Genomic DNA, 18,007 nt, shown 5'->3' on the forward strand with positions numbered 1-18,007 from the left:
TTTTTGCTTGTTAGACTCGTACTCTTTGATAAAAAGTAAACTTGTTGGGTAAGAATGTTAATATTTTTTTACTATTTTGTTTTTGTATAAAATTCTGACGTCATCGTTTCGCGGTTTGTTGTCGTTTTGAAGTGGTTTTAAGCCAATAATTTTTTTAATGATTTTTTGTGCACATTTTTGTTTTCATGTAGGCAGAATTTGCGTTCGAGCCATAATTGCAAACCCAAAACCCGATTTAGTTTGAGTTCAGCGCTTGCAGTGTAAACACGAAGCAATTAAAAAGCGAAACATAATTAAAACCATTAAAAAAAAAAATAAAAAGTAAAAAATAAAAATTATTAAAAAATATTATTTCTTTTTTAAATGAATTAAATGAAAAGTGTGTTAACATTTTTTTTTATTGTAACAGATTTTCAACAATAAGGCAGCATTAAACTTGTTCAAGTAAAGTAGTTCGTGTTAAATGTGAAATTAAATAAAAAATTTAAAAGAGTTTGGAAAAGTGAAAACATGAAAAGTAAGGCAAAATGTGTGTGAAGAGCTAAGAAAGCACAAAAAAGTTTAGAAATCTTAAACAAGCAAGCACAGAGCAAAAAAAAAAATTATTTAAAACAAACAAATTTATAAAGTGCAAAAATCCAAACATTGCCCCTTTTCACATTGTCTCTGGGGGCAGGCAAGATCAACATTAAAATGGATGTTAAAGACATCAAGGGCGCCAAGGTCACCCATGCTGGGTTGCTGAAGCATAATGCCGATGGTACAACTGAAACGCAAAAGATCACACATGCAGGTCTGGTGGCACGTAGCCCAGAAGGTACGGCCGCCAAGGGCATGAACATACGCGGCAACGAGGACTTATGGGTTGAAATCCAAGCGAACACTTTTCGCAATTGGGTGAATGAGCATTTGCGAGAAACTGGCATGCAGGTAAGCATATAATTCCAAGCATATAATTTTATATTCAAATAAACATATACATATATAAAATATATAATTCATTTTATTATTATAAGCACAATTCAAAGCGACGCGATTTTAACAAAATAATTTACACTATGCGGTTCACGAGAGAAACGATTATTAATTTTAGTTTTATGGATGACTAAATTGTGATGCAATGTTCAATTTAATCTGCTTTCATATAACTTTAAAAAATGTTTATGAATTTTTTGTGTATTTATCGTTTTGGTGATACAGAAATGCTATTTTTAATTTCTAAACAAGTTTCATTTATATTTTTATATATAAGTATTCACATTAATAATTCTTCAACTTAAAAATGCAAACAAATATTTATCACAGTGGAACAAAGCTTAGAGTATTTGCTTTGCAAAATTTTAAAGGCCCTGTATTTCATATATAAAAACCACGTCAGGAAAAATTTTTGATTATTAATATTACATATAAAAATTTCAAAATTTTTGAATATAACATACAAACAAAAAATAAGAAAGTATGTAATACAATAACAAAATCATTAACTGTGAATCTAGCATACAAAGAAATTAATTAAAAAAACAAAGCTTCTAGAGCATTTAATAATATAATTTAAAATAATAAAAGAAGACATTGAAAATATGTCAATTGTCTTCCGTGTCAATCTACACTCGTTAATTAAATATTCACAACATTCCGTTACCGGGCTTCGACCTGACACAACATATTTCTGCAAGCACCTCTGCTGCATGCACTTTTTCTCCAGTCTCCAGTCTGTCTTCTTCCTTCAGCTACCGCTTCAAACACTTTTTTCGCCATTCGCTTTTTTGCATTTCTTTATCCTTACTCACGACATCACCAAGCCAGAAAAGCCGATAGATGTTAATTCGCTGAATTATATCAAACTTTTCTCTCGAAAACTGCTAGTGCTAGTTTATCATTCTATGATAGCGTCCACAGAAGAAGTACGTCTAGATTGAGCGACTTATAGAGCGTAAGTTTTGTTTGTCAAGAGAGAGGTAGCTCTGCATTCCAATTGCCTACTAAACCCATAATAGCACCTACTAACATTGGTAATTCTTTGTCTGATCTCTAGTCTGATATCGTTGCTGTTCGTTATTGCGGTAAGAATGTAGATGAAATCCTGAATATCGTTTTCAGCCTCAAGCTCGGCGTCCCAGCGACGCATATTTCTACCAATAGCCGACATATACTTCATTTTGCTTTCATTCATCTTATTCACTCTTAAATCGATTTTCGCAGATTTTTTTCCGATAGCGGTAAATGCTATTGCAGTATCACGCTTGCTACGCTCAATGATGTCGATATCATCAGCGTAAGCAAGTAGTTGAAGAGATTTGAAGAATATTGTGATGTTATCTGCCCGATTCATTATCACTTCCATAACGAATTTAAAAAAATCACATTATAAGAAATTGGAAAGTCACAATCCTACCTTGATGAAGCAACTCTTTCAATAAATAGTTTATATGATCAATATTTCATTTGAAACAGTTAGTTCACGTATTCGCACAAGACATCATAGCTGTTGTTGCAAGTTTTTCTTTTGGTACATAATTTTTGCGTTCACATTTTTGTTTTGTTCTCCTTTGCTGCTCAACTCAACTCGTTACTCGGTGAATAAGAATAAAAATAAGAAAAATATACCGCTAACTACAGCAAGTCAATGCTAGATTTGAACATTTCGTTTGCATATATATAAAAATTTTTATATATTATACATTGTATATGCAATAAAATCAATAAGTTACTTATTCCATCAAAAATATTTTATAAAAAAATTATTTTAAAAAGCTTTAAATAAATGTAGAAAATAAAACAAATGTTTTAGTTAAATGTCAACTATGGCAATGAAACTTATTTCTAAATAGTAAAGATAATATATCTCATTCTTTTTTAAACACTAAAGACTGATAATTTATTAAATAATATTTTTATCTGATACATTCCTACTCAAATGTTTCTTTTTCAATAGAATTGTCGTTTTAGTAAATAAACTTATAATCATTTGCTTACTTAGCAATGGGAAGCACTCATATCCGGTGACTAAAAGTTACTTCCTCAGCACTTCCGAATGCGTGCTGGTATATGATTCACGCTTTATTTACTTTCGGCAACAAAAATAGAAATGTGTTACACTGCTTACAGCTTACAATGCCGTGGCGGGGGGGGCCTTCAGTGCAGGCCCACATAAGCACGCAAAAAGCATTACGAATTCTCGACTTGCAAGTACGAAAACTTTGCATAAACGTTCAGAACAAGATTCCATATACGGCAATGTTTACTGGCAGTTTGGCTGGACTGGTTGATTTCTTAATATGTTTTCTGTATCTCACTTTAGTATCTCATTTTTCATCAATAGTATTTCATCAGTATTCTAATGTGGAAGTTCGAAAATTGGCAATAAAGTCATTAACTGCTTTATAAAAATTAATATTTTCCATAACCCACACGATTTGTCCGTACGGTGAACGTTTTTTTCCATGGAACGAGTTCACTTTTACTCTCATTCTGCATTCCAAACGCGAATGGAGTATCTCAATTTATTCTAGGCTATGTATATGACAATTTTTTGTCACATAAAAATAATATTTTTCTAATTAGTGAGTTCAATAAAATATATATTAATATGTCATAATATTACAATTGAGAAGTAGGCGGGTTGTCATTGTTAAGGGCGGCACTTTTATTACTTTTTTTATGAATTTGCTATTATCATTAAATTTGACTAAGGAAAATGCAAGAGTCCGGAGTTATGAAAATGTAAATGTAATAACTGTGAAGTGACAACCAATAATTTTAATTGACCCGTGTCTTTCGTGTGTTATATTGGAGGGATTATAATTCAGTTCCAACTAGATTTCAAAAAACGTCTATTAAATTCCATATACGAGTATTTAATCACATAAATACTGCAAATTATTAATTAAAGCTTCATTGCTTAATGACGTTTTAGATTAAATTGATTAAGATAAGAATATCTTCAAGAAGTAATTAAAAATAAAAGAACTTTCAAACAAATTATAACAGTTTGATTTTAATCTATTGTCCGAAATTGACTGCGCTGTAGATTGAAAAGTATTATCACTATTTAAAAACATAAATTGCACCCTTCGACTACTTAATGAAACTACGTTTTTTTTAGCTGAAGTATTCGCAATTAGGATCGCAAATTAATTAAATGCAAACCCTATCAAGCATATGAGAAAGGGTCCCATTTTCATTAAAAGTCAAATAGCAATCGCACTTACCTTAACTTTTTTCAGCTAAATAGTGATAAGTGGATGTCATGTGTGAACCTTGACTTCTTATAAGAAGATTGCCTTAGACGTAAGAGTAATATATTGATTTCTTTTGACGATGTTTATTTTTTGTCGATAAATAGACAGTAACGAAATCCTCAGTGCAATCTTTGAATCTATACATGTAGGATCCATTTTATACACTGTATCCTAAGACCCAAAACTCCTTCAACCCGTAGACAGTAAAGGCGCCCGCGGGTAAACATCCCATTTTAGTATTTGGATGAAAGAGAGATATAGATTAATCAGAAGACTGAGTTTGTTTTCCAATCATTTTCAATCCCAACGAAAGTTTTGTTTACTTTTTTGCATATTGTTAAATATATTTTTATTATATTCCGTTCTATATTTAACATATATGTTATATTGATGTACAAATGTTGATTGAGATGAAAAGCATAAGGTAGTACAAAGCAATGTTGCAAGTGTAAACGCTATGTAAAAACAAAAACAACAAATTTGCTACAACATCGATGTTGTATTGTGCACGTTTATTTGTTTATATATAATATTGATTTAAAAATACAATGCGTGATAGTAAACAGTCAATTGCAAATGTGTTATTGGAAACTATTTATTTTTTTTGTAACATAACAAATTGTGTGAAAAGTATATCAACAATAAAAGTCAATTTAATAAGCAAATTTAATATCCGATTTTAGTACTATTTACTATTTTAGTAACTTATGTTAACAATATCTCTTTTTTTCGGGGAAATAGCCTCTGCGACTCTGTTCCGATTTCGCAAACTGGTTTGACAACGAATTTTAGTATAGTCAATTAATTATTAAGAGTTCTTCTCTTTTTTCTGGAGATATTCACGTTTATAGTTGTTACCTTTCTTTATTGGTTACACTTACAGAAACTATACACATTATCTAGTGGCAACCAGTATATGTAATTTTAACATTGATTATACTAGGAATAACTATAAATAAATAGAAGTCACATTACACATCTAATTCTTGTTGATGATATCACTGTAAAAATATTCAATCACAAAGACCATTGTCTTGGAAGCTCTCTAATAAAATTCATCGTCAAATCGGTGTGCGCGGAAAATCGGATCCTTTCATCTGTGCACATATGTTTAATAGAATATCTCATTAAAAGTATAGCATATAACTAAACAAAAAAGATCTTTATTTCTTAATGAAATGATATATAAAAATTTTTATTGTCTTATGACAAGAATTCTAATTTAAATGGAAAAGCAGATGATAATAGAAAGAACATTTTTAAATTCAAAAACTTTTAAATCAAACTAAATAAATTAGTTTTTAAATCAGGTAAATTCTTTGGTTGTTCTTATAGCTATTTTGGTTACTTTCAGTCTAAACATTATATATATGAACAATAAAGCTAATAAATTTATTAAACTAACTAACAAGTTAAAGTCGGTTTTGATTTTTAAGGAATTTTAGCTTTTATTTCGATCGTTATATATTGTATATATCTATACATATTTCATATAGAAATGCCTTCATCAAGATATATTGTGATATTATACAATTTTTTATTATATTATATATATAAAGCTTACAGCTATGGCATTTTAGCCGTCTGCCTGATATTATATTATATTATGCGATATTATATATTAAGATATATATTATGAGTATAAGGATATTCATTAGGATATATTAGATTATATATCTAATATACAAATAGTAACAACCGACCTTAAAATACTTTCAACATAACCCAAAAAATTAAAAACAAAATAACTAAAAAGTGGTTTCTAAAAGATCACTGATAATAAATATTTAGCTATATCCAAAATAGCTGTAACCATATTGCCATATAGCTCAAGAACTAAGTTGGATAAAATTGAAAAATTTTTGAAATAGTAAGTTTTCTTACTAATATCCGTTTTAATTAATTTTTTTTTATATAATAGTATTATATAGTATCATATTAAATAGTATTATTTTTTCGTTATCCAAGTGGAATGCATTCATTACATTTTTATTTTTTATATTATAAACTGATTTTGTATTAAGTTGTATTAAGCCTATATGTTCACATCTCTCTCCCCTGATTACTTAAATGAAGTTTCCTCAATGCTTTGGAAATCTTCTCCATTCATTCCAAAGAGTTGATTTTAGTGGGTTCAAGTCTGACAAACTGATTTTCATACTCTTTTGTCTTAAGGAAAGTATAAAGGAATTGACTTAAGTAAGCATCTCTTCATATAGAAAAAGCATGTCTATCTTTATGTATTATATATAATATATATTACAATCAGTGTTTTAGGACTAGATACGTAAAAAGTTGAAAGTTATTGCTATCCTTATGTAGTTTAAATCCACATATTTGTCTCTACAATTTTTTAATATAATTTTTTTAATATAATAGTATCATATTAAATAGTATTATTTTCTCGTTATCTCCAAGGGAAATGCGTTCTTCACATTTATATTTCTTATATATAAAACTGATTTTTAACACTTTTTTGTCTCAAGGAAAGTATAAAGGCATTGGCTTAAGAAAGGATCTTTTCATATGGGAAGAAGCATATCCCTTTTGGTGGATTAAATATATTGCAACCATTATTCTATGGCTTATCTAATAAAATAAAGATCAATTAAAATAAATTATTCCTATCCTTATGTGGTTTAAGTCCACATCTTAGTGTCTTCAATTTTTTAATATAATTTTTTTAATATAATAGTATCATATTAAATAGTATTATCTTCTCGTTATCCAAGGGGAATGTGGTCTTCACATTTATATTTTCTACATTAAAAACTTATTTTTAAAACTTCTTTGTCTCAAGAAAATTATAAAGGCATTGGCTTAAGAAAGGATCTTTTCATATGGGAAGAAGCATATCCATTTTGGTGGATTAAATATATCATAATCAGTATTCTATGCCTTATCTAATCGAAGTAACATCAATTTAAATAAATTATTCCTATCCTTATGTGGTTGAAATCCACATCTTTGTCTCTTCAATTTTTTTCTGTTGTTGCTAAGATAAAATATTGTGGTTTGGTATGATAAATGTGCACTTTTTCTAATTATTAATTTAAAAAAATTAGGTAAATAGTACATATGTATATATATACATATATACCTATGTATATTTCAAATGAAAACACGCATTCACAAAGCTCAACTAATTTGGTCAACCGAATGCCAAGGTTAGCAGAATTTAATTACAAAAATTGCACAGACGAAAATACAAAAGTCAGACAAAAACTTACAAAAAATACAGCGAAAAAAAAGTTTCTCTAAAAACAATCTTGAATTTGTAAAATAAAAATGTTTTGTATCTTTTTCAAGTTCATAAATAATTTTTTTATGAACAAAAACGACAAAAACGACAAAAACGACAAAAACGCCACAATGACGTAAGGCGCTTAAAACGCTAATGTGACTTCAGACTTCAGAGACAAACGCCAAATGCGATACTTTGTTTGTTTAACAAAAACATTCGATTTAAAAACTATTATTAATATTAACTATTATTAAATTTATAGTGCAAAATTATGTAAATGAAATTGTGTGCTCGCATAGATAAATTCACAAAAAAACAAACAAAAAAAATCGAAATTTATTTTTATTCAATTTTCGGTTTAAGGAAATGTCAAGCTTCACGATTTTTTAATAAAAACAAGAATCGTTGGAATTACTTAAATGTCGCAAGTTGTCGCTACTATTGTTGTTGTCATTTTTTAATATCATTTGGTTACTAATAGTATAAAATAATAACTGAAATTGTTAATAGACAATAACGACGACTAACAACGATAGACGCGTTTGTCTATTTTAGTCAAATGAGAGTGAAATGAATTTTAATTGAGGCCAACGCACCAAACAAGCACCATTTGGTCAACTTCATAGTTTCAGTTAGTCAAGTTTATAAACTTGTTTCTTGTTTCTCTTAGCCCATCCACCACCAACAGTAGTGCCAACACCAACACCAACACCAACACCACACCGAGCATTTGCGCAAATCAATGAATGAAACTGGGCCCAACGTGTGAGCGCAGTGCATCAGAATCGAGTTTCAAGTAGCAATCGTCGGTGCTGCGGCACCATGTTACCATAATGCCGAGATGCCGAGTTGGTGTGGTGTGGTGTTGTGGTGTAGCTAGGAAGACAGTTGGTAGTTTTGTGTAATGTGCTGGTATGGGTTAGTGGCCGTTTGCTGCCCACTCGGTAACCTTTTCCCATACCGACTTTCCGTTTTTGTGCTGAACTAGTTTAGGCAAATCGGCTCGCAGTGCACAGAGTACGGAGCACGGAGCACAGAGCACGTGGTGTGGGAAAACGACGAAGCTGCCATTGCAATCGCAAAGTCGCAAATATATCTCCGCTAATTAGTGAAAATCAAGCTGAATTTTAATGAAACTGGATATAGAAAAAATTGAGTTTTTTAACAATTTTATTTTAAGTGAAACGTTATTCCCAAAAAAAAAACAAATAAAAAAAAACAGAGTTTGTCTAAAAGCGAAACCGAATACGTAACATTTCGCAAAGGTTACTGGCCAATTGACCAAACTTGTAATTTTATTGGAATAGAAAATAAAAGTAACAGTTTTTTATTTGATATATATATATAATAAAAATAGAATAAATATACCAAATAAAAAAAATTGGAGAAATTTATTAGGTATTTTGAAGTAAATGGCGAAAGATTTGAATAACAACAAAACTTATAAACAGAATCATTTAATATATTTTATAAGGTATATATAAGTTTTATTGTATATGGAAGCCATGTATATACTTTTAGTTTTATAATACAAATCTATTAAGAAACTTCGAACATAATGTTTATTTGAGTGATTTTAAGGATAAACAAGTCTTAAAAACTAGTTTTCATGCAGTGCCATAAAATCCAATGAAGTAATATACAATATATATTAACTATATATATTAAGTATATATACTAACTATATATACTACCCATATATACAAAATGTATATACTAACAATATATTTAATAAGTTTATATATTACCTATATGTAGTACATATGTATACTACATCTTTAAACATGTAAATAAAATTTCCTCCTAGTATTAAACTCTTCTATTATAGTAGAATCTGTTTTTACTTTTGTGCTATTTTTAAAAGATTTATCTAATAGATAAATATCTATGACACAAACTTCAAGACGACAAAGTGATAGATAGATTTTGAAAGGATTGGTAACTATATCAAAGGATCATTGTGACAAACCCATCTTAGTTCCATAGGCACGTAACAGTTAAAAATGCCAATATGTACCTTGGAGCGATGTTGCCTATTTCCATAATAAGTGGATTGACAGTTGATAAAAACCGAAGTCTATGTCTGGCAAGACTATCAGACTGATACAAAATATGTTCTGCTGTTACCTCTTCTTCGTAATAAAGTCTACATCGACACTTGTTATATATTCAATAGATATTTTTTGACTCCGCAATGTCAAGTGATAAACCCTGTGAGAAGTCGGATGCCTTTTCTGTTCAGCACTAGTAGCTTCCTAGTTCTGGCTTTTGATCGATTTCACATGCATTTTTTTGCTTGTCTTTTTGCTTGGTTTTGGTCCAATATAATATGAGATCGCCTCTTTTGTGGCTAGCTCATCGGCTTTCACGTTTCTCTCAAATCCGCTGTGTCCTACAATTTATATTAAGTGAACCCTGTTCCTTTCAGCAAGATCTGATCTTTGAGAAGTTGAAGACATTCCCACACTATTTCTGAAGACACTCGAGGTGAGCGGAGTACTAAGAGTGCTGATTTGCTTTCAGAGAAAATATATATGTTTTTCCCTGACTAAGACGAGTTGGTAAAAGTAAATCTATAAATTTATCTAATAGTATTTATTCTTTTAAATTTAACTCATCTTACTAAATTTTAGGCTCCATCAGTTTCTTCTTCTCAATTGCCTTTCCTCGACTAGAAAATTCCTTTTTTGTGTAGTGCAACTAATGTAATCCATGTTATATTTGCTCTTAACTGCTCTTAACTCTTTTATATATTTTCAAGAAACTGTTAAAGGTTATAGAAATTACAATTAATATAGTAAGATATTGTGTAAATATTTTAAATAATCTATAATCCGAATTCGTATAGAGCTGAAACATATATATGGTAAATGAATGTATTCAATCCATTGCATTATCAGCAATTGTACAAAATTAATGACTCTGGTGAAATTCTAATATTATTAGTTTTTTTTTATAACTTAATCCTACTATTAATCGAAATAGTAGTATTTTAAAGTAGTATATTACAAATTTCAATTTCATTTTTCTCTTTTCTGGGACTACGGCAGCATATATTACTATATGAACTGATAAATTGTTTAGTGGGATTATGAATTGGTCTCTCATTTGATATTCTCGGCATCACACATCTCAAAGTTTTATTATTCTGCAAGTGATATGGTCTATCTATACTCTTCGACCTATGCAGATTTGTTATGCAGTCTTTTATTTCAATCAATAGAATCAATATAGTTCTAGTCTATAGAAAATAACTATGGTAAGTCAACAGAACCATATGAAAACACATATTTGATGAAAAAGTGCACAAAATCTGTGCTGTAATCAGAAGAAGAATTTGAACTCTATAGCTGCAATGAGTACACATAAGCTAAACATCACCAGTGGTAACGATTTCTCCACACCTTCTATATTTTTTCTGAGAATATCCAATTAACCTGGAAATACCTAGCAGAGGGGAAACTCTCTAGCTGCCAAACACCAATTTTATCCCCAGATTTGTAGTGGATCTGGTCCTCCAGGTTGGGGATTGATCGCAAGGTCAGCAGTCGCGTATCGGAAAAAAACACCCGCTACGCAAACTTCTTGAAAAAAGAAGGAGGCCAAGGTTCACACTTGACTGTAGTGCAAAATAAGAAGAATACAATTAACCGCAGAGATGTTAATTTGAAATGTCATCTTACACATAAGACACAGATACCAATCTCTGTGTGTCACAGGATCATTTTATAATTCTTATTTTTTTACTATGAATTTCAGATAGAACATGGTTCGTATTAGATACATTATAATTTGAAGTAAACTATTTCTTGAAAAATAAATTACTTAATTTTTAATAATTATAATTAAGACTAGCAGGGCACTATTAAGCAAATGATAAAACGTATCTGGTTGGATTCAAATTTAACGACGCTTAAAATTTTAAGAAAAATAAATCGAAATTATTTTCTTAAGAAAATTAATAAAATATCTTTTTGGAATGTGATATATGTATATAAATATTATATGTGAATAATTAATTAATGGGAGTATATAAGCAAATTAAATCAATTAGCTTACTTTCGTAACGAAATTCATAAAATTTCACGTGAAATTGTGTAACGAATTAAGTTAGTTTAGCACTTTTTTGCATGCAGTTTTGGCAATTTTTTACACTTGGTTAACTCCGAATGAAGTTAATCGCAGTGTGTGGCGTGACATATTTCATCACCAAAAGTTTCTGCGAAACACGCAGATGTTTTCCATATAAAATATTTCTGAATTTTCCGAGTTAAGAAATTTGACGAATTTTTTAAAAATGTCGGTATGACTTCATTCGCTTGCGAGAGTTTCATTGGAATTTATTGCGTTACAAATCGTTCGAACACTTGCTCCGGCTGACTGGTTGGCTGACGAAGTGCTGGGAGCATGTGGGTGTCATCATATGTAATCGAGTGTCAGAACATATTTTCTGAGACGAGGCCAACAAACTTTGAATTGTAATTAAATTTTATTAAGTTTTCAAGCTGCTTCAAATGATTCAATGTTCAAAACTATTTCTATAGTTGACTCGTTTGAATTTTTACAAACGTTAAAAATTTATCTATTTTTGTGTTTACGTAGGTCGCTTGAGGTTATCTAAATTAATTTACATTAATGCCAAAATTAAGTTATGAATTTATAAATAACTTTTTACAAAAAATTTCACTTATACCCAGTATTCAAACAAAATTTATATAATTTATTTGTTTCTTCAGTTTGTTTTATTTGCTAATTATAGCCAACACAATCTTAGCAATCTCGATTAATTTCATATATGATATACTCTTCAAGATGTAAATACAAAAAAATCTTCAAGATCACCTTCAAACTACTGGCAGTAGCTATTATTCTGATGATCACTTCATCTACTTGCTTCGAAGAATACTGGGTCCAAGTCTGACATAGCTACCATTTTACTCAGATTCCCAACAAACTGGGCCTTGTGCTTAAAACCATTTATTAAATTATCTTATGATGTTTTCGTTTGGTAAATCTGGGGTAATTTTTTCAATTGAGATTCACATTTAATGCACTTTTAGTGCAATTTTATTTTCGATTGGTAAATCTCAGTCAATATATATAACACCCGAAATTAATTCATAATACTCTAGATCAGCGCTGTTCAAATCAAGGCATATTTTCAAATCAACCGACATATTTTGAATCTATTACAATTACGCAAATTTTTCTTATGGTGTACTAGTAAAACTACATTATTTTATTTTTATGGCATATCACATAAATGAATTTAAATTGATAAATTTATAAAACTAAATTTAACATTACAACCGTATTTTTATGTGTGTCGAAAACAACTATAAACATATGTATTTATGTATCTGCGGCCCCTAATCTATATAGTGATTTGTATTGACCCGCGATCGCATCTGGTTTGAGAAGCCCTGCTTTCAATATTTTGCCAGAGCAGCAAGATTACCATGAAATTAACAGCTGTTTTATATGTGTTGACAGATAAACTGTGATTTGTTTTGATATATATATTTATCAAAAATGTAAATGTCTACCAACACCACTTTAGAAATGCTAGATTACTCTAAAAATGTTCGATTGAGCAACAAAATTTGACAGATCGAGGGTAAATCTAGATTGACAGTTACGCAAAATACAGAAATTAATAAAACTTGTTTCAAGAGTATTAAATCTATTTGGACTTCGTTTTAAATATTACGAGAAAGTTATTATAATCTTAATGTATAATGTTCTGCTTGTGATCTATATAATGCTTCATAATATATATATATCAAAATTCAGAAATAATTTTCTTCGAATATAAATAAATTATTTCTTGTCTTATTATATATATATATATACCGTTTTCAGACAAGGAAAAGTATTTCAAACTTTTTATGAATAATAATATATTTTATCTTTATTTTTAATATGGATAACATGATATACCTGTAAAAATATTTATACTTTATACAACATGTAAAATTGAATTATATATACTTTAGTATTAATTAATACTCTTAATGTTTATCTATACGTAGCTAAAATTTTTAGTTGCTTTGATTTTGTTTGTATACATAAATTAAAAAACATACATATCAAATTTTTAATTTGTGCAAAATTATAATTCTCACTTACATCACTTCAAAGTTTTTATAATAGGAAAACTGTATTGGAGTTCACAAACAAGAAAATTTTAATACATAGTGTTCTACTTATTATCATCAGTTTAGCTAAAAATATTTGCATGTATCGTACAATGAAAATATAGTTAACATAATTTTTAACTTTGTGAAACAAATCTAGAATCAGGAATTCTAATCAGATATAGAGTAAGCGATGTCAATATAACTTATGTACATCTATTTTACAATATGGGATTAGAGAGAATAGAATACATTATGATGAAATATGCCAATCTGGCTCAGATGCAGTGTTTTAAGAATAAAGTAATTTTTCTAAACTTGAAATATAAGCAGGATTTATACAAGAAACTCTTAAGTGATAACAGGAAGTATAATCGTCGATATGAACTACAAGTAATATTCAATTTTGAATAGTCATCTTTGCACTTTGAGGTGTCCATATATAGTATGTATTAGCTTATGTCCATAAATCATAATTGACTACAGCTTTTAACTTTTTTTGCAAATGAGTGCTTCAGTCCTAATTCCTTTATATTGTTTGATGGTAAATTTAAATAGTGCGCTGAACCAAAATGTCTTGTTCCAGTATAAACGTATTTATATCTTTCTTTTTGCTCATGGCTAAGTACCCCAAACTGATTTATTTATCACGCATATATATCTAAACTTGCAGATAATGTCATTACTTTGGATAATTCATAGCATGTAAACTCTCTTTTCAACCGTACCATAAGAATGAATATAGTTTATATAAGGTGATATAAAAATAAAACTTTGTTTTTTAGAAAGAATATACAATTTTGAAACAGACGTAGCGAGGCTGTCATATAGCCGGATATTGTAAATTTTGACTACCATTTATTTTAGCCTTTATAAAAACTCACGTCACTGTTGTCAATTAAAAATTCGAAGCTGTGAAAGATTTTGTTTATTTGGAAACCAGCCCAAATACCAAAAATGACGATAGTCAAGAGATTCAACAAAGAACCACTCTTGCTAACAGATGTGACTTCGGTTTAAGTAGACAATTGAGAAATAAAATCTTCTCTGAACAAACAAAAATCTCACTATACAAATCTCTTATCACGCCTATCCTGCTGTATGGTGCAGAAACTTGGACAATTACCAACATTAATGAGAAGGCTTTAGAAGCATTCGAGAGAAAAATTCTTTGGAAGTTATATGGTCCCTTACACGTTGGCGACGAGTATTGAATTATTTGGTATGATGAGCTATATGAGCAATACCGTGACATTGACATAGTTAAGCATATAAAAATTCAGCAGCTACGCTAGATTTTCGTGACGTGTGAATGGAAGAAAGTGCTCAAGCTGGAAGTGTTTTTGATTTGGTACCTACAGGTAGAAAATGCAGTAGAGGATGTCCTCATCTTCGGTGGAAGGACCAGGTGACCAACGATTTGGAAGCTCTCGGTACTACCAATTGGCGACGGCAAGAAACTGAACGGCCTGGCTTTCGGAGGCTACTCGACGCTTGACCGCACGACTCACGACTGTCATGGCCAACTGAAGAAAGAACTAAAACTCTCTTAATGGTAAAAAACTGACCTGATTGGAAAGTCTCTGAAAAACATTTAGTCAGTTTTTTGTCAATAAACGACAAAAGTTCTACATCAAATGAATTTTAAGTTAGTTAGTTGAGGTGGAGGTAGAACGAGTCCTCCTCAATTAGCCAAAAAGCCGTTTTGAATTCACAAAAACCTTGTAATAGTGGGTAGTAGGTAGAAGGTAGAAGGTCAAACTAGAACCAGCCAGAGGCATTAACAAAGGCAAGAATCTGAATCAATTTTAAAGCTTCGCAAAAACTAGCATGAAGTCATAATGAAGTCAGGAAATCATAGTAATGGCTAATGTTTATTACATTAAGATTGATTTTCAATTAATAAAAATTATTTTCCAAAAAGGTACCTAGGTAATATACCTTCTTTATTAAAGTGAAGATCGCAAGCACAATATTCATAATATTATTTAAATACATAATATTAAAATTATTAATGTTTTTACCATATTATTCGAATTAAATGACAATAAAATTGTTAATCTTATTAAACAACACAACTTAACCAAATGCACCTAATCCATTGCTTAACTTTCATAGTCAATCTATGTTTTAAGTTTTTTTATTATCATAATACCAAAGACCTTGCTAACTAGTACTGGAACTTATGTTTTGAGTTTTATATCTTCAACATTAGTTAAATAAAAATATATATATATTTATCATTTCAAATCGTAATTAATGTATTTAGTGTTGTATCATTAGTGATATCTGGAAGTACAAGTTATAGTTTCAAAGCGTCTTTCCTGAAATATCAACTTATTAGCAATGAGTTAATCTGCGGAACTTTGGCCATCTATGAAAAAAAGTAATAACTAACAATATTGTATGCTAGTAACATCTCATATAATGAAATGTAATTACACTTGTACTTTCGAATCTTGAAATCTCATAAATAAAATGTGAGAATAAATTGTGAGAAATAAAGAAAAATTGCATTTGTCATTTATGCGTAATCACATCGCTGCATTGTTGAAATAATCATAACACTGATATGATGCACATTTCCGCATCTGCAACATTGTATCTTCAAAAAAAAGTATCTCAACTTCACACATTAAAAATTGCAAGTAAATAAAATATATCCCCAGTTTATAATGAGTACATTCATTTTCGTTTTTGTTTAGAAAACAACCGCCAAAATGACGCTAACCCTGACGGTCCTAATACGGAAATCTTGTTCTCCTTTGTGCAATGATATTTCCAGTTAAAACAAAAGTTTTTCAATAAATAAAAAGCATAAATAAAATTTTAGTAAGAAAATTAAAGCAAGATACAAAAATAACAACGAAAAGCATTCATCAAAATTTACTTAAACTTGAGTTAGCAAACAGCACCGGTGAGTGAATATCTTTTAAATAGTATCTTTGTTATGTTATGTGCTCATGTGAATAATATTTCAAATTGAACACACCCAAAAAGCAGATGAATGTCATTTTCTGTTTCAGTTCGCATTCAGTAGCAAATATTTGACTTCATTTAAACGAAACACAAGACAAAAAACTTAACATTTTTATGACTTAACGATACTGAGGAAGGGAAGAGATGCCATCACCATCACCATCGCCATCGCCATCGGTTCGTTGGATATGATCTTGTGGTTCAGTGTTTTATGCATTCAACAATTACCACAGAAGCGTCAAGTTAATGTGAATATTTAAGCTCCATCCGTATGTCAGTCAGCATGTCTGTCTGTTTGTCAGAGTATCAGAGTGTCAGTCTGTCGACCTGTCTACCTGTCAGCTTGCTTTTCTTGTTCATTTGCCGCACTATTACGTATTCATACGTAGGTCTGTGAGAACAAACAACTGACATGGCACTTTAATTTTATTTTATAGGCACGTCATATTTTGAATTTTGAAACTTTTACTTACTATTCGCACAGATTTTAGTTTCCCATACTTGTCAACGCTTTGACATATCTAACAAAAATCCAAGCTCAACTGTAAAATTATCATTTCCAGGTTACCAAACGCAACTGCACGTTTGGTATTGCTTTGAGATATGCCAACTGGAATCCTGTGATAAATCTCCAAATTGGAGTGGCAATTTATTATAAAACATCTACAAGCATTTCTTCACACAAGTGTGCAAACATAAATAAATACAAATGCTGTATGTATCTGAAATGCTGGACAAGCTTCAGTTCTTTCTCCTCAAAACTTACTTCAATTTTTCGGACAAAATATGGTATTCTATTGCGTTACTCATACGTCCTGTGGCACTCAAATTGAGAAATTTATGCACACTTTTTATTGCAACTGTTAAGACTGTTAAGGTTCAAGAATTCAGTATATAATTATGTGATATGTCTTAAAGTTGTTATCAAAGTAAATAAATAAAATGATGGTTTAAGACACTAAATACCATATGTTTAAGATATTTTGTATAAATTTTAATGTAATTTTATTACGTTTTCATTTGGTATTAAATTTATTATATATAATTAAATTAAATTTATAAGTTAAATGTTGAACACTTACATATGATAATCCTCCAACAGACACTTCTTTTAAAATCTTAAAGTTTTGTATGATAAAGTTAAGTGTGTTGATAATCATAGCATTTGATACCAAATGCATTAATCTCCACTTTTTAAGTAGTAGCTGACTTAATAATAAGCAAGCCTCTATAGAGACATGCCAAGAGTGGCCGGAACTGCTCGTCACCATAGACGACCAAGTGCCGTTTACCGCTCTAAACAAAGTCAGGAAAGCAAGGAGCATTTGATCAGAACAACAATAAGATAATATCCTCATGCTCTCTTTCTATTTCCCTCTAGTGATTTTTCGCCCTTTTACTACCAT

The 18,007-nt window shown here is 30.0% G+C and overlaps 1 protein-coding gene across 3 annotated transcripts in view; it reads left to right on the forward strand.

The window, feature by feature from the left end:
- Positions 1-247: 247 nt before the first annotated feature.
- LOC119686161 (filamin-C) overlaps positions 248-18,007 on the forward strand; it is a 585,474-nt gene continuing 567,714 nt past the window's right edge. For all 3 annotated transcript variants that reach the window (XM_038100658.1, XM_038100659.1, XM_038100661.1), the window contains exons 1-2: positions 248-321; positions 410-930. In XM_038100658.1, the coding sequence (XP_037956586.1) occupies positions 694-930 (237 nt within the window). In that variant the 5' untranslated portion in view covers positions 248-321; positions 410-693. The remainder of the gene's footprint in view (positions 322-409; positions 931-18,007) is intronic.

This window comes from Teleopsis dalmanni, chromosome 2 (assembly GCF_002237135.1).
Source record: "Teleopsis dalmanni isolate 2A chromosome 2, ASM223713v2, whole genome shotgun sequence".
Lineage (NCBI taxonomy): Eukaryota > Metazoa > Arthropoda > Insecta > Diptera > Diopsidae > Teleopsis > Teleopsis dalmanni.